This window comes from Corapipo altera, unplaced genomic scaffold, assembly GCF_003945725.1.
Source record: "Corapipo altera isolate COAL_440 unplaced genomic scaffold, ASM394572v1 104, whole genome shotgun sequence".
In the NCBI taxonomy this organism is placed as follows: domain Eukaryota; kingdom Metazoa; phylum Chordata; class Aves; order Passeriformes; family Pipridae; genus Corapipo; species Corapipo altera.
In genome coordinates, this window is record NW_020884920.1 from 5,304,144 (window position 1) to 5,320,972 (window position 16,829).

Below are 16,829 nucleotides of genomic sequence, written 5' to 3' on the forward strand. Positions count from 1 at the left end.
CGATGGCTCGGGGCTCCTGCCAGCGCGCAGTGCCGGGGCCGGACAGGTAACAGCAAGAAGTGAAAAGAGGAAAAGGAAAAGAGTGATTCATCCCTCCGCCCTGCCCCACCTGCAGTCACATGTTGCCTTCACACATTCCCTGCCCTGCCCCGATTAACTCTTTCGGCTGATGTGTCCTCACGCCTCAGAACCCGGAGCCTGGGAACCCCCCGGAGCGTGTGGGTGCCGGAGGGTGGTGGGAGGCTGGGGAGGGCTTTGGGTGTTCGTCTTAAAAAAAAAAAAAAAAAAAGCGCGCCTCTCCCCTGAAATCCCTCCCTCTCCCGGTGTGCCAGCTGGTAAGTCAATATTTTCCAGGAAAACAGCTCTGTCCTGTGGTTAACCCCTCCTGTGCTGGTGTGGGAGCTCGGAGCCCAGGTGGGTCCCAGGGGGCAGCACAGGGTCGGAGCTGCTCGAAGGCAGATTTAGACAGGATAGTAGGGAGCATTTCTTTAGGGAGAGGGTGGTTCAGTCCTGGAACAGGCTTCCTAGAGAGGTGGTCAATGTCCCAAACCTGTCAGTGTTTAAGAGGCATTTAAACAATGCCCTTAATTTTTTTATCAGCCCTGAATTGGTCAGGGCTTTTCCAACTGAAAATATTCTACTCTGTCCTGTCCTGTCCAGTCCCCTCCTCTATAAGGTTTGCAGCATGGACATGGACACGGTCACGTCACCAGACCTTGCTATGGCAGATTTCATTCACAACTGGGAGATGGACAAAAAAAGCCCACCTTGGATTCACCAGTTGCTGTTCACAAGCCAGAGATGTGGACCTTTCTCCTGGAAGATCAGATGAAGACGAATTTCAGGAATTGGGGTCAGATTCTCGCGCCAATGCAAAAAAGGAAAGTGCCATGGGCTGTGTCTTGCTCCCTCCCTCGCGTTGGTGCGGCTCATCTGGATCTGCAGCCGGATAAATGAGGGCCCTGCTTGAGTCAGGCTCCCGAGGCGAAGCCGCCCGTCTGCCCAGCTGCTCGGCCATCAAAGTGCTCCTCTCTGCAGGCACAGTGGCCCTGCTCATCCCACGGTGACAAGTCAGGTGAGGGGTTGTGCCCAGCCCGGCTTTGTCCTGTGCAGGAGGCAGCAGGGAGACTGGGGGACACAGGGATGTGACAGCTGTCTGTCGGGATCATAGAATCATTTAGGCTGGGGAAGCCCTCTAAGATCATCAAGTCCAACCCAGCACTGCCAGGTCCAACACTAAACCATGTCCCCAAGTGCCACATCTACAGTGTTGGGGGAATTAAGCATTTGGCTCCCACCAAATATCAGCTCAGGAGGTGCTTCAGGTGGACCTGAGGAATTTATGGAAAGGTTGTGCTGACCCCTTAGGGATTTTCCAGTGGTGGGATGTCACCTCCATGCTGTGGCCTAGCCAGTGAGTGGTACAGCAGAGACTGAGGGTGCTGGAGCCAAAACTGGGTGTTTTAGGTGAAATTCCAGCCCTGATGAGCAGAGGACAGTAAATGTGACAAAGGCAAGCACTGAGCCAGCACCCACGGAGGGCTCCAGGACCTCATTCCAGTTGTTGTCCCCCTTGGGTAGGTTGGGAGATGCCCTGGCTCGGTGCATGGAGCGTGGGTGTGTGTGGCATGGCTGGAGTGTGCTGTGGTTGTCCCCACCTCAGCCACTGCCACCCGCTCCGGCTGTTTTTATTGTGCCAGGAGATTTATGGGCTCTTTTGCAGGGTGTGTGCACTAATGATTTATTGCCTGTGGTGTAAGTGCTGCATCCCATCCATCATGTGATGCACTGGCTCCTGGAGACAGCTGGTGGGGGTGGATTGGGATGGCAGAGCTCCACACCTGGAGCATCACCTGATCCCTGTACGAGGCGAAGACACCTGGATCCCCCATCCCCAGTTCCTGGGGGCTTCTTCACCCAGGAGTCTTTGCCCCACACAGTGAATTAAGCGCCCAAATTCAGTCTCTGTTTGCAGGGACAGGTTGCTGTGCCTGAGCAGGTTGGTCCCCACCATTCTCGGTGTCCCTGGGCTGATCCAGCTGGCAGCGCCTGGCGCAGACACAGCCCCTCTCCCGCAGCCAGCTCCTCCTGGCTGCAGATGGGAGCAGTCATTACAAGCTCCTAATTAATTTTCCATCTCTAGCAGAGGGCCTAAAAGAGGCAGTGGGGCCCAGCACTGGGCTCTGCTCCTGGCTTGGGGGCTCTGGCCACTCCGTTGGGCTTGGCTCCCACTTTCCGCACACTCCGGGTTCCCACCGAGGCGTTCCATGGCTGAGCTGAGCCCTGGGATGGGCGTTTCAGCTGGGATATAACACCCAGACAACACCTTGCCCTCTGGAGCACCTTCCACCCTCCAGCCACCAACCATTTGCATGGAGCCAAGCACAAGGTGGTGGTTTGGAGGGGAAACTCAGGCAGGGATGGTGACAGCAGCTTTACTCACAGCTCCTGGAGGACAGAGTCACCGGAGCCCCGGCGCTGGCTCTCACCTTGGGGAAAGGCGGCCCAGGCTGGGAGTTTTTGACATCCCTGGGATGTGCTGAGGATTGCCTGTGGTCTGCCCACACCGTGTCCCGCTCCCAGCGCACCCCACGCTCCTTTATGGAAAGCCCCAAGCTGTCACCAGCTGGGGTTTCAGGCAAACCAGGGTTGAGGGCTGCCCCCTGCTTGGGTTGGGGGTCACCACACGAGAGAACCAGGATGATGCTCCCTGTCATCACAGGGATCACCCGTGCTCGTCCCCGTGCTCCTGGGAGGGCGGGTGTGGACCGGGGAGCCAGGCAGCCCATCCATATTTATGCCTGACGTTAATTTCCATCCATTTCAATATTTTATGAGCATAACAATAAAAAAAAAAGAAAGGGTTCAGTGCTTGTTGAGCCATAGAAATAATTGGGCGTTGATGGCCCTGGCGCGGTGCCACGCGTATCCTGGGAGCTGCTGGTGCTGCCCATGCCCGGGAAATTGCCACAACGGTGCAGGAACCCGGCTGGCCCCTGTGTATGGGGATGGACAGTGCCTGCCCTGGGGCTCTGCCACCTCTGGCTGTGGCCCTGGGTCCTGGTGGGGCTCTGGAGGTCCCCCCAGGGCAGCTGTCACTGGATTTATTGTGGTGGTAGATCCAACCGGTGCTGAGGAGGTGAGGGGATGCTGCTGGGATGGATCCTTCTGTGTTGAGGCTGATGGGATAATGAGGTGGGGGTGGCAGAGGTGGATTTCCACACAGGGTGTGCTCCCTGTTTCTCCACCCCGTCCCCTGCCCATGGCCATGGTGAAGGGTCAATACCTGCTGTAGTGGGAGCGGGTGAGAGCGGTTGCAAGGCTGGCCCCTGCCCTGTGAGGGGTCTCAACATGTCACCTGCTTCTGTCCCCCAGATTCCGTGGCCTGTGTGGACCCCGAGGAGTGCACCCGTGTCTGCGGGGCTGCCGTGGGCTGTTCCAACATCGCCTACCCCAAGCTGGTGGTGGAGCTGATGCCCAGCGGTAGGTGGGTGGGAGGGGGTCACTCCATCTCCACTGGGCTCTGCTGCACTCTGGGGCTGCTGCCATGGCTTGGATGTTGGGGGGGACCCCATGGATGGTCTGGGTGGGTTTGTGTTGAGGGGGACCCCATGGATGGTCTGGGTGGGTTTGTGCATGGGACAGCCCACACAGCCCCTCCGAGGGTGGCTCCAAAAGTGAGGTCAGTGGATGTGGGTGACCCTGTGGGTGACAGCAGGGTCTCGGCATCCCGTGGTGCAGCTGGGGATTCCCAAACCCCATCCTTGCCCCAGGGGAGACCCCAGAGCGTGCCTGCAGAGGGTTAGGCATTATCCTGGGGTTGTCCCATGCAGTCTCTCCTGGTTCAGCCGCTCCCTGACGCTTCCTCTCCTCCCCAGGGCTGCGGGGTCTGATGATCGCGGTGATGATGGCAGCACTCATGTCATCCCTGACCTCCATATTCAACAGCAGCAGCACCCTCTTCACCATGGACATCTGGAGGAAGCTGAGGCCGGGGGCTGGTGACCGGGAGCTGCTCCTCGTGGGCAGGTAGTGACCGGGGGTTTCGGGGAGACTGGTGGGGCCAGTCCAGCCTGAAAAATGCCTGTGCTCAGCCTGGTTTATGCAAGGAAAACAAGCCCTTGTTTTATTTTATGTATGAAAGCCCTGGAAATGCAGACGGTTTGGCCGGTGTGAAGCCTCTCCCCGCCGCCTCCAGCCCGTTCCCCCCGGGAAGCCGCGGCTGCTCCCGGGGCTGAGGTCGCACACGAAGCACACGGGGGAACTTGGCCGCGTGGCGAAGGGCAGCGCTGCCCACACATGCCCCGGCTGCTCCCGTGGGACGGCGGGTGCCCGCGGGCAGCCCGGGAACCCGCCCGCGGTGCCGCGCTCGGGGCGGCGGAGTCAGCGCTGCGGAATGCCCGGCACGGTGCCACGGGGCCGGGAGCGTCCTCGGCGCGGGGCAGACAATAACAAGGAGGGAATCTGGGTCAGGGCTTTGGCTGGGCTGTGCTGGGGCTGCGGGGAGGGCTGGCTGGTCCAGCGGCTGCAGGAGCAGCTGTTTCTGGGCATCCTCCGCCTCCGGAGGGTGGGAAGGGGATGGGCAGTGATGCTGGGGAACAGTGGTCTCGCGTGCTCCCCCACGGGAAGAGGGGCTCTTGCTCCAGGGCCTGCCTCGCCCCTCCCTGGCACTGGCTTCGCTGCCGGTGACAAGGGTGTGACAACGCAGGACAGCTTTCCCGAGGATGGATAATGAGTGTTTGCAAAGGGCTTTGCCCGCCCGGGGCGGGAGTCGCTGCTGCGGTGGATCCCGGCGCTTCATTAGCGTGTCGGGTGATTAGTGCGAGCAGGACGCTGCGGATCGCGGGGATAGAGCCAACGATAAGCGCTTTGGAGAGGGAAAAAAGCTGTTTAAGCTGCAAGTTTGATGTTTTCCTCCCTGCCAGCATAGATAGAGACAGGCAGCCTGGGGCTATTCCTGAGTAGCTGCCAGGGGAGGCCAATCGCCCCCCCGGACCCACCGGGGTGGGGATACCCCATCCAGGGATCGTGGAATCACAGAATGGTTTGGGCTGGAAGGGTGCTTGGAGATCACGTCTCGTTCCAACCCCCTCCCAGCACAGGGAGGAAAGGGCTTTGATTGTAGGATCAGAAAGAGCTCCCAGTTCCTGGACTTGGGCGTTTGAGCTCCTGCAGGGCCGTGGTGCCTGGCTGGAAATCCCCGCTGGTGTTTGATGTGTGCTCCGTGCCCAGGCGGTGGCGTGGTGGTTGGAACACCCAATCCTTCCCAAATTCCCCCAGCGCCCTGCAGCAGGCTGTGCTCCCCATTGCCTGCCCGGACACCCACCGCGGGCTGCGTGTGGAGCAGGGCACGGACACTTGGCACTCCCAGCTCCTGCCACACTCAGAACTCCTGTGTTTTTCCATGGTCCTTTAGCATCAAGACTGAGTTGGACAGGGCTTGGAGCAACCTGGTTTAGTGGGAAGTGTCCCTGACTGTGGCAGGGAGTGGAATGAGATGAGTTTTAAGGTCCCTTCCCAGCCAAACCATTCCATCATTCTCTGATTTTCTCCTCTGTGGCTCACAAACATTCTGAACAGAGGGATTTCTCCCACCCCGTGGGTCAGGGTGTGTATTTTATGCTCAGGCTGGTTCCTTTTTCCCCAGCACCTGGCAGCAGTGGGGGCTCTGGCTAGAGCTGCTTTCATGGCTTATTTTTTCTCTTATTTTTTCCTACTTCTGCTTTTCGAGATGAGCAGATGGAGATGTAGGAAATTCTGTGAAGCTGTAAATAAGCTGGGCTGAGCTATAAATATGGCAGCTTTTGGGATGGGTCCTGCCCATTTTGGGCTTGGGCCCAAAATCTGGGGTCTGGCCAACCCCTCGTGCTTCGGAGGAGGGTGATGCTGTGGGGTGTGGCTGGGATTTGGGGGAGGATGAGGTCAGGGTGATGTTGGGGACTAACACACCCCTCTGTCAGAGCCTGGCCAGGGCAGCTGAGCACGGGGCAGCTCAGCTCAGGTCCCCAGTTCTCAGCTGAGTGCCTTGACTGGACATGGGGATGCTGAGAGCAAGTTTGGCCAGAGCACCCAACACCTGCAGCTGGTGGCTTTTCATAGTGAAAGTGCCCTTTGCCTGGTGTTTCCCCATGGGGGGGTCCAGTTTAACAGCCCCCTGGGGCTGGGCAGGGCCCTGGGGAGTGTTCACCTGCCCAGAATGGAACCAGCACAGGCATAATTAGCACCCTCTGTGGCCCTGGGAATGTCACCCAGCAGCGAGTGTCCTCCCCCTGACCCACCTCCATCTCCTGCACCGGCACTGGGACCCTGGTTTTGGGGACCCCCATTGCCACAGTGATGCTGCAGGTGGGACAAGAAGTGCAGGTGGGACAGGAACATCACCTGCACCACCTCCCTGCCGCTCACAGGGTGGTCACAGTGGTGCTGGTGGCCCTCAGTGTGGTCTGGATCCCCATCCTGCAGAGCTCCAGTGGTGGCCAGCTCTATGTCTACATCCAGGCTGTCACCAGCTACCTGGCTCCTCCTGTCACTGCTGTCTTCGTCCTGGCTGTCTTCTGGCCCCGAGCTAACGAGCAGGTACATGGCTGGGGTGGCCCTGGGGACAGCCTGGGGACATGGGTGGTACCAACACCCCCCTGTCTGCCCTGCTCCCAGGAACTCAGCAGGGCCTGGGGGGGTTGTGGGGTACAAGGAAGAGGAAGGGAGGGGGTGATGCTGGAGGGGCTGGTGAGAGGAACTGAGCCTGGCTGGTGTTCCCCTGGGAGCTGGTGGGTGTCTGGTCCGAAAAAGAGGAGGAGGAAGAGGAGGAGGTGGCAGGTGCTGCCATGCATGGCCACCAAGTGTGGCATGGCCAATGGGGGCGGCAGGGGACATCCCCTGCAGAGGGGGGGCCAGGGCTCAGCCGTGCCCCAACACTCAGGGGCCACTGGACCTTCTCCCAGGGCTGGCTGGAAGGAGCAGCTCCCGGGGGTTTGTCCCTGCTGTGGGGCGACCATCCTGCTCCAGCCACCCCCCAACAGACCTTGGCTTTGCAGGGAGCTTTCTGGGGCCTGATGGCAGGGCTGGTGCTGGGACTGGCCAGGCTGGGGCTGGAGCTGGCACACCCCACACCCCGCTGTGGGGTCCCTGACCAGCGGCCCTGGCTGCTCACTGACATCCACTACCTGCACTTTGCTGTGCTCCTGGCCACTGCCACAGCTGCTGTCATGGTGGGGGGCAGCCTGCTGACCTCCCCACCGCCCCCAGCCCAGGTAAGTGGGGCACCCCAGACCCCTCACCCTGTCCTCCCACCGGATCTCCTTGGATGGAGACATCAAGTGTCACCCTGTGCACCCCGAGCTTGGCCAGGGGGTCCCCACAGGGGTCTGGGCTGGCGGGGGGTTTCTCAGTAAATCTCACCCTGGTTTCCAGCTGAAGGATCTCACCTGGTGGACCCTCTCACAGGAACCCCTCCAGCCCTCTGTGTGTGGCACATCCCAGGGACCCTCCGATGGTGAGTGTGTCCTCGAGGGTGTCTGGCAGGGGAGGCACAGCAGTGCCCTCCACTCCCTGCCTGTAACGGGCAGCAGGATGGCACAGGTATCTCCTGCCAGGAGGTGGCTGGTCCCCAGGGCTGTCTGTCCCCCACACTCACTCTATTTCTGTGCCAGGTTCCTGCTCATCCAACCCAGACATCCAGCAGCCATCCAAGGCCGTGGGACCCCCAGCTGTGGCCCTCAAGGACACCACAGAACCTCCATTCTGGGCCCGTGTCTGCAGCATCAACGCTGTTGTCCTGATGTGTGTCAATATTTTCTGTTATGCCTATTTTGCCTAGTGCCCAGTCAGCCCCTGGAGAGGGGGAAAGCTGCTGGGAGGGGGGGAAAATGGGGATTTGGGTGATAGCTTTTATTTGTCACACTTGGGACACGTGATGTTTAAATCCACTGGTGCAGTGAGCTGGGCGTTCTCAGCACTGCGGACCCTGAGTGCTTTCCAGGGGGTGTGAGGTGTGGGGGACACTTGTGAGGGCAGCAAGTCCCTGGGAGGGGTTTGGGACAGGGATTTGGGTGGAAAAACGGGGGCTGCAGATTGAGCAAAACCATACCAAAGCAGAGGGGGCATGAATTCAGGACAGGACCACCTTGGCAGCGGTGGGAAAGGAGCAGTCACACTCGTGGGTGTCACCAGAACTCATTTTACTAGCTCTAAATAAAAAAAAAATACTATAAAGCCACAATTTGCAGCTATGAACAGCACCCACAGAACTGAATCCCCCTGGATCAGCCTTCCCTGGAACCCTGAGTCCTGGCATCCCTCCACGGGGTCACGGAGCCCAGCTGCATCCTGGCTGCCTGCAGCCCTCCCTGGAGGTGGGTTCTTAGCCTACAGGGTCCGGAGAGGAGCCAAGGTTTGGGGGACACTTGCTCTCCCTCTCTGTTGCTGTCATCTCACTGGACTGTGGCTCTGGAAAAGTTTTTTTGGCTGTGGGGATGAAGGGACACACAGTCCGTGTGTGGGCACGAAGCGGCTCCGGTGGGTGGGGGCAGTGGGGCGGGTCCTGCCGCGCCCGCGGGGCCGGGGAGGAGGGGGTCACTTGCGGATGGGGTGGACGTAATTCCGGGGGAAGAAGCCGACCCGGCCGTAGATCTTTCCCTGCCACCAGTTGGGGTCAGGGCAGTCCAGGACCTCGATGATGTCCCCGCGGAGGAAGGGCAGCTGGGAGCCCTCGTGGGCTGGGAAGTCGAACTGGGCTTGCACGAATCGGGGTCTGCCCACCTGGAGGGAAGTTGAGGGCAGGGGTTGGTGGGGGGAGAGGGGTCCCCATCCACCAGCCCCTCCGCATCAGGTTGCACTGTTTGGGTCCCCAGAGTGACAAGGACACTGTGCCACTGTGGGACAAGGACCAGCCCTGGGAAGGCTTGGGGTGCCTACTTTGAGGGGAGAGAGGGAAGCTAGGGAAATCCTGTCATGGGAAGAATGGAATGCTGGGGATGGCCCTAAGTGCAGGGAAGAGCCTGGGGTGCAGGGGAGCACCCTGGGGTGCAGGGGAGCACCCTGGGGTGCAGGGGAACATCCTGGGATGCAGCCACAGCCTGGGGCTCAGGGCAGAGCCAGGGATGCAGAGCAGCACCTTGGGGTGCAGAGAAACACCCTGGGGTGCAGGACACAGCCTGGGGTGCAGAGGAGCAGCGTGGGATGCAGGGAAGAGCCCGGGGTGCAGGGGTGCACCTCAGAGCCCAGGAAACTCCCTGTTCCTGCTGCTGGGAGAGCTGAGATGGGTGCTCAGGGGACCCCTGCAGCTGGCACTCCTATCCTTCCCAGGTCCTTCCCAGGCCCTTCCGGGTGCTGGAGCCTCTCCCATCCCAGCTCCCAAGGTCCAGTTTTGCTGCCTCCACAGCCACTGCCCCAGGGCTTGGCTTTGCTGGAGTTTGCCCCAGGCTGGCTGTGCCCTGTCCTGGGCTGGTCAGGCTCTGCCACCTGCCCTGGGTAGCATCCCTGGCCCAAGGGATGGTGGCAAGTGCCTGGGTGACCTGCCTTCCCCTGCCCTGTTCTGCCCCACTGAGCTGCTCTGGGGGCTTTTCCTCCCTGCAGTGCTGCTGCACCCTTTCCTGCTCCACCCTGGGGAGCCGAGGGCCAGGTGTCCCAAGGATGTCCCTGTCCCCCTCTGTGGGGACGCTGAGGCTCGAGGGGGCTCACACAGGGGTTTGGGAGCAGCTGTGCCATCACCCCACACCCCAGCTCTGCGTGTCCCCATGGCCCTTCCATGGCTGTACCTCCTGCCTCTGGTCCTCGTCCCGGAGGAAGATCTGCTGCTCTTTGGCGATCGTGGTCGTCCTGTAGAAATCCACCAGCTCGTTGAGGGAATTGAACTTTTCCTCCCAGAGGAAATACTTGCCGTTCCTCTCCCTGAGCACCTTGAAATGCTGGACGTGCTTCCCGTAGCTGTGGAAGGAGGATGGATGTTATCCCGGCCTTGGGATGCTGGCAGCACCCAGACGCTCTTCTGGTAAGGTAGGAAAACCTGGAGGTGCTGAGGAGGTTGGAAGGAGCCCAGGGGTCTCACTATACTCATCCTGCCATGGTGAGGATGACTGGGGTCACTCCTAGTCCTGCAACAAGGGCTTACAGCTGAGACCTGCTACAACTCATCCCACAGGCAGCTGAAGCTCGGTCCTGGCCCTGGCACAGCAGGATGCCCGTGGGCTCAGGGAGGGCAGTGTGCCAGAGGTGTAGGGCAGGTGGCTTTGTCCAGGGCCACATCTGAGGAACACGTGGTGAGAGCTGCAGGTCTCAGCTCAGCACGTACGGGGAGGAGGTTGAAAATGTTGGGATTGGGCTCCCAGCTTCCCTGCACTCCTGGGGACCCCCAAGCCACAGGAGGATGGGACAGGCCAGGATTTCCCTCGCAGCCCCCCATGCCAGCACCCCTTGGAGTGTACCTGGGGGTGCCAGGTTGGGGTGTCTGCACTGCAGGGACCTGCCTCTGCCAGAGCCCCAGGCAGGGGCAGGACCTGCCACGCTGGTGACGCACAGCAGAGCACGGCTCCCTTTCATTATGGGCAAGAACCTCCCAAAACATTTCATTAGGGATTAGCAGTGTGAGAAAGTGCCTGGCTGGCCTGGGGCCGGCTCCTGCTCCCCCAGCTGGGGCAGGGAAGGGGCAGCGATGGGATGAGATGCCCGGAGATAGGCTCTGCCCTGGCTGTCGATGCCAAAGGCATCGGGATGCTGCAGCCCTTCATCCCTAGGGATGCTCCGGGCAGCTCGTTCCCGCAGGCCGTGTCCCCTGGGCTGTGCTTGCAGGTTGTCCCCAGCTCCATCCTCACCCACAGGGCTGTGTATAGGGGTGCCCCTGGGAGGGACCCAGAGGTGCAGGCAGCAGGAAGCAGCAGGACTGGAGGCAGAGCACGGGGATATGGGGGGGAGGAAGGAGAGGAAGGAAAGGAAAGTCCTGTGAGAGGCTGTGCCTGGATGTGCCGGGATGTGGCTCTGCAGCCCCCAACCCCTTCGAAGTGGCGGGGGCCGGGCAGGGTGCTCGCCCCTTCCCCAGCACTGTCACAGGGACCCCATGCAAGGGTGGCCTGATGCCTCAGTCCCCAAAATGGGAGCTGCAGGGACCCCGTCCTGCCACATGTCCCAGGGCCACTCACTTGACGGAGATGGAGAATTCCCCCGGGGTGCTCTCGCTGTCGCGGATCAGGAAGGCTCCCACGTGGTTGCGTTTGAGGAGCTGCTTCTCTGCCAGCTGCCGGGAGATCCTGCCCGCGTACCACCTGGGAAGGACACCGGGCTGAGCCACACGGGCAGTCCTGGACACCCGGGGACACCCCAGTGCCACATCCCCACCCCACAGGATGGAGGCAGCGAGAGCCCCGCTGCCGGCAGGAGAGGGGTCTCCATAGGGCTCCACACAGGGCTGGGAGACCCCCCAGCAGTCACTCCCTTCCCTCCCCCTCCAGATTTATTGTGGGGCGAGGCCCCACAGGGTGCTGTGGGTGCAGAGGTGTTCCCACGTGCAGGGTGAGTGCAGCATCGCTGACAGCCGCGACCGCATCCTGTCACCTGCCCGCTCACATCACGTGCCTCGATCCCCACTTTGCTGCCTGTCCCCTCCTCCGTGTCCCTTGGCCCCTCATGGGAGCAGCCCTTCCAGGTGTAGAGCACAAAACCCTCCATGCCAGGATAAAACCCTCCGTGCCAGGATAAAACCCTCCTGCCTGCTTCGGTGGCAGCTGCCAAAAGGAGGTGGAGGAGCAGAGTCCCCATCTCCCATCCCTGCCAAGGCCGTGTCCGGGCATTTCGGACCCTCAGGCCGTGGAGACCCTCTGCTACCTGTCCCGTGAATGATCAGCCACAGACTTCAGCACAGAGTCAACCCCCCAGGTGCTGCATGGAAGAGGCTGCACCTCAGCCACCCCGAAGCTGGAGAGGCAGCGGGATGTGCCCCAGGCTGCCTCGAGCCCACGCTTTTGCTCTGGCATTTAAATGTGGTTTACCGGGGGCTAATGATACATAAAACACAGGTTAAATCAGGGATGGATTACAGTGGGCTTTAATAACATGGTAATAGGATTGTGTCTAATGCAGTTGTAATCCCGTAACGCTTTATTGTTCCCCAATTATCATTTATTTAGTGGCAGCCCGGTGTGAGGGTTGGATTTTGGTGTGTTGGGGGTACGTGGGTGTTCCTCTGCCTCCTGTCCCCTGGGGCTGTGGTGGCAATGGCAGGTGGATTGAGTAGTCAGACCCCATCTCTGTGACTCAGTTTCCTCAAGTGTGGGACTACCCTGGCTCGTGGCAGACCTTTGGGAATTGGGATGCACCGCTGGGATTGCTGCCTGGGTGGTGGGTGCTCGAGCCCCCCTTCCCCACACGGTGGGATGGCACTTACGGGTGTGGCTTGACCTTGATGTAGTTTTTGGGGACAAAGCCCTCGCAGCCAAACAGCTCAGCCTTGTACCAGTTCTGGTCATCTTCCATGTTGAGGATCTAAGGTGGGAGAGGAACAGGGAGGCATCAGCCTGGCTGCTGATCCCCTGGGAGAGGGGCTGAGTGGGACCCCCATTGCTGCCCCAGACCCCACATCACCCACCAAAACCTGGAGAAAGGGGAATCTGCCAACAGTGACACGGTCTGGGGGGGCTTGGGGGCACCTGGATGCTCCCTCCAGCCCTCCTTGGCTTGCCATGGATGCCAACAGCTGGGAGGTGCCCAGCATTGTCCCAAACTCCTAATGAGGGAAGAGAGTGAAATCTGTCCCTGGAGTAGCTGGGACATCAGCCAGGCCTCACGTCCCCCCAGGACAGTGGCAGGGGGTGCCCCATGGGAGGAAGTGCCCCAGAAGAGCAGGGTGCTGACACCTACTTGTGTGTGACACCATTTTCCAGCATCCCACGCAGGGGCCCGGGGGTGGCACAGCTGTGCAAACAGGATCTGAAACCCCAGGTCACGGTCTGGGGCCACGGGGAAAACACGCCAGGAGCCAGGGACGGGCACGGGGGTTTGGGGCCCTGGGTTACAGCCAGGCCATGCCCTCACTCCTCCTTGGGGTGGCTGCACCCATGGGGGGCTACAGGGTGCTGGGGGACCGGGAGGAGTTGCCAGCAATGCAGCATCAGCCCCATGGACAGGACAGGAGGGGAGGGTGTGGGTGCTGTCACCCTGTCGCAGGGCTGCAGCCCCCCGGGGATATTCTGAGCCCCCCTGATGCTTTTTGGGATTCCCAGGAGGCATTTAAGAGCCTGTCCTGATGCCAGTGCCTGGGTGGGTGTTTGGGCACATGCTCCCAGTTGCTGGATCCCTGCAGCCCCCAGTGCCTCAGTGGGGCAGGAAAAATGTGTTCCAGCCCTGGGGGGTTCTGCAGAGCGCAGCTGGTGGCACCAATGGCCAGGGGGGCCACATGCCATGTCCCAGCTGGGCATGTCCCTCTCTGGAGATGTGCTTGGTGGCACAGACAAGTGGTACCCACTGCTGGGAATGCTGTTCCGCACCCCAAAATCCTCAATGTTGGCTCCTTATACCCCACAGAGGGCCCCAAAGAGGCAACAAAGCCAGGGTCAGTAAAAGCACCGGTGTCACCCCGTGCCCTGTGCCCACCCTGTCCCCCAAAAGCAACAACATCCAACCCCCCCCCCCCGGGGCTGGTGCCCCCCTGCCCTCGGTACCTTCAGCGTGTCCCCTTTCTGGAAGGGCAGCTCGTCCTTCTCCGTCGTCTGGAAGCTGTACAGAGCCACCGACTCCATGGCTGTCACCAGGGGGTCTGGAAGGGTGGCAGGGGGCTGCCTGGGGCTCAGCACCCCGCGGGGCTCTGGGCTCTGGGCCGAGCACACGGCACGGCGGTGCCGGCAGGGCAGGAAACCGCGCTGATGTCACGGCGCTGCCGGAGCACCACGCGGGTGCTGCCAGCGGGCACAGCTGCCCAGATGTGCTGGGAGGGGTGGGAAGCTGTGCCAGCCCCCCTGGGTGCCAGGGGACAAAGGGATCTCCCAAGGGATCCAGGTGCATCCCCTCTGCGGTGGGTGGTGGGCAGCGGTGGGGATTTGGATGGAAACAGGACGGTGATGGGCTGGACACGGGTTGAGGATGTTGGGAAGTGTGTTTGGAGGGCACAGGCAGGCTGGCGGTGCTGGAGGGGGGGGGAGTCTCTGATGTCTTGTGAAGGCTGAGCTGCCAAAACGTGGCTTGGTGGGAATGGTTGTTGCAGAAGAAAAAAAAAATCCCAGGGGGTGGGAATGGCGGAGGCGGAGGGCGGTGGGTGGATGCAAACACCTGGATTCTTTGGAATTCAGATCGAACACTCCATGTCCCAGCTCTTAACAGTCAGATCTCAGCACAACTGTCATTGGCTTTTTGGGCTGTGTCCCTTGGGTGGGTTGATTTTTTCCCAGCTTTCTTCTGCAGGGCTAGGGAATGAAAATCCCTTTTAGACTGAAACGACTTCCTGCAGCTCTCGTGGGCGTCAGGCACTGAGTGTGCAGGGCTCGCCCGCCGGGGATCGTTCCCAGCGGGAAGGTCTCCGATGCTGTGCAGCCTTCCTGTGTGTGGGCTGGGGCACGAAGAGTGTGGAAAATCCGCCAGACACTGGCTTGCTTTACTGTGAGGAATTAAAGCAGGGACAGCTGCAGCTCAGGCCCTGCCCATGGATTTGGGCACTTTCCAGCGAGGAGCAGGATGCCGCTGCCATCTGCCCAGGGTGGGATGAGCCGTGGTGCTTGCAGGGCCACTGTGGGGACATGGGCTCGGTGATTCACCTCCTCTAAATCTTAATCCCAATTCCTGACTGCATCCGAACAACAAACCCCATATAAGACCCCATTGAGGCCGTTTCCAGGCTCTCACGCCCATGGGAAGAGGAGAGGGATGTGTAGGGTGGCCCTGGGTGTCCCCACACCCAGCGAGGCCCCTGTCCCCAATGGTTATCCCTGGGATCTGCTGGTCCCAGGGGAAGCAGAGACACTGGGAAGGCCCAGAAGGTCAGGGAGGCCGTGGGAAGAGGCTCCATATAAGCTCTCCTGTTACATGGAGGACTGGACTCAGTGAATCCCCATGTCCTGGAGAGACCCAGGGGATGGGAATGCAGCAGGAAGAGACCCAGGGGATGGGAATGCAGCAGGAAGAGACCCAGGGGATAGGAATGCAGCAGGAAGATGGCTCTCTAGAGCTTCCCCTACCCCTTGGCAGCCTTGGCGAGGATGGAGCTGGATGTTCCCTGGGGAAACCAGCCCAGCAGAGCCACTGTTCCAACCCTGCTGTGGCCAAGAGCCTGATCCCGTCCCTGTGTCCATCAGCCCAAACTGGATGATAGGAAGTCCATTCCAGGGTGGAGGAATGGAATTCCATTTCCCTGGAAAGGAACAATAGGGCAGTGGGGTGGGATGACTGGGCACTGGGAGGCTTGGTGTGGGAGAAACGTGCAGCCCAGGGAGAGGGTTTTTGGGGTGACAATCCCTGTGCCATAACTGGACACCGGGGCTCAGCTTCCTGGGGCTGGGAGCAAGGAGGCTTGGGGGGCACCCCGGGGTGTCTGGGCTGGAGCCATGGGTGGTGCCACCTGCTTGGGCATGGGGCACAGGACAGTGGAGTCACAGAGGGGTCCCCAGGCCTTGCACAGTGCTGGACTCAGGACCGCAGCAGGATGGGATCCTGCCAGCAGATGGCAGCAGATCCCAGAGGGACACTGGGGACACTGGGGACAGGCCACCTGCTCCTCTACTCATGCTCTAAAGGAAGCAGACAGCCCCTCTGTCAGGTCTGTCCTGCCACCTTCTACATCACAGCCCCTCCCTGACCCCCTTCCCTCGCTCCATCCTTCCTGTGCTGGGTCCATGTCCCTCCTGCTCACTGGTGTCCCAGTCGTGGCTCACTGTCCCTGGCTGCTGCCTGAGCACACGTGGTCACTGTGGGGGTGACAGCAGCCCTGACCTCAGGAGTGATGCCAGAGCAGCCTGTAGCCCCTTTTCTGGGTTGGGAGTGAAACACTCCCATGTCCAGCTGGTTTCTGGGTGCCTCATCCCAACTCGCTGCCATGGAGCAGGACAGGATTCCCTGATGCCAGGAGGGGAGCAGTGCCCAGTGAGGTGTTTGGTACCTGTGCAGCATCTGCTGCCTCCAGGGAACCCCTCTGGGGAATCTCTTATCCTCATACTGCAAAACATGAGATGCCTGTCACATCCTGTTGTCCAGCTGTGTCATTCCCCAGCAAAACCCTTGTGGCTGCTCCAAATATGCCCCATGCCATGCTCACCAGCCCTTGGGAGAAGCCTGGATCCCAGAGATGCCCGGCCATGAGGCTGTGCTGCTGAGCCCTGCAGGCTCCAACCAGGAGCCAATGGTTGACTAACCATGGGCCTGAGACATCCAAGAAACATCAAAACAAGGGGGGTGGGTTTTTTCCACCATCTCCCTTCCTGTGCCTTGTCAAGCAGCCACACTTTGTGCAGCACACCCTGGAGCAGAGCAGGGTAGAGCCTGTCCCTGCAGTGCCAGCTGTGATCTGGTGCCTGGGATATGGAGGCATCTGTGCCCCCATCCCTGTGCCCTGCTTGTCCCCCGTGTTCAGAGGGACCCAGGAGGTGCCACGGGGTTGTCACTGGTTGGGTGTCAAAGCCTGCAGCCTTGAGCAAGGTGCTGAGCATCAGCCCAGCCTGTAAGGAGATGCCAAGGGATCCCAGGGAGGTGCAGTGCATCACCTGAGGGCATGCAGCAGTGGGTGGGAGCCCACCTTGCCCTGGGTTTAACCACCAGCCCATGTAGCCTCTCCCTCCACGCAGGGGAATTCCATGACCTTGGGGACAGGCAGAGGAAGGTGCTGGGGGCTCTGGCATTGTCCTTTCCCAGCTCTATGCCCT

The 16,829-nt window shown here is 60.6% G+C and overlaps 2 protein-coding genes across 4 annotated transcripts in view; one reads left to right on the forward strand and one right to left on the reverse strand.

The window, feature by feature from the left end:
• SLC5A10 (solute carrier family 5 member 10) overlaps positions 1-8,219 on the forward strand; it is a 39,982-nt gene extending 31,763 nt beyond the window's left edge. The window contains exons 10-15 of one of the 3 annotated variants that reach the window (XM_027656610.1): positions 3,376-3,483; positions 3,879-4,029; positions 6,408-6,576; positions 7,035-7,250; positions 7,411-7,534; positions 7,569-8,219. In XM_027656610.1, the coding sequence (XP_027512411.1) occupies positions 3,376-3,483; positions 3,879-4,029; positions 6,408-6,576; positions 7,035-7,250; positions 7,411-7,534; positions 7,569-7,816 (1,016 nt within the window). In that variant the 3' untranslated portion in view covers positions 7,817-8,219. Of the gene's footprint in view, positions 1-3,375; positions 3,484-3,878; positions 4,030-6,407; positions 6,577-7,034; positions 7,251-7,410; positions 7,535-7,568 lie in introns of those variants that run through there. The other 2 variants (XM_027656611.1, XM_027656612.1) reach the window with 2 other exon arrangements.
• Positions 8,220-8,267: 48 nt separating this feature from the next.
• On the reverse strand, positions 8,268-13,808 carry GRAP (GRB2 related adaptor protein). Its single transcript, XM_027656613.1, has 5 exons — positions 13,647-13,808; positions 12,374-12,471; positions 11,133-11,255; positions 9,756-9,924; positions 8,268-8,757 (listed from the first exon to the last, which is right to left on the reverse strand). Exons 1-5 carry the CDS (start codon positions 13,722-13,724, stop codon positions 8,572-8,574), a joined length of 654 nt encoding a protein of 217 aa, XP_027512414.1. The 5' UTR covers positions 13,725-13,808; the 3' UTR covers positions 8,268-8,571.
• Between the last annotated feature and the right edge of the window lie 3,021 nt (positions 13,809-16,829).

Coding starts and splice junctions, on each gene's coding strand:
- GRAP (XM_027656613.1), bottom strand. CDS start 13,724: ATGGAGTCGGTGGCTCTGTACAGCTTCCAGACGACGGAGAAGGACGAG. Junction 12,472..13,646: donor AGAAAGGGGACACGCTGAAG/GTACCGAGGGCA, acceptor CTCCCACCTTAG/ATCCTCAACATGGAAGATGA. Junction 9,925..11,132: donor GAATTCTCCATCTCCGTCAA/GTGAGTGGCCCT, acceptor CTCCTTCCACAG/CTACGGGAAGCACGTCCAGC.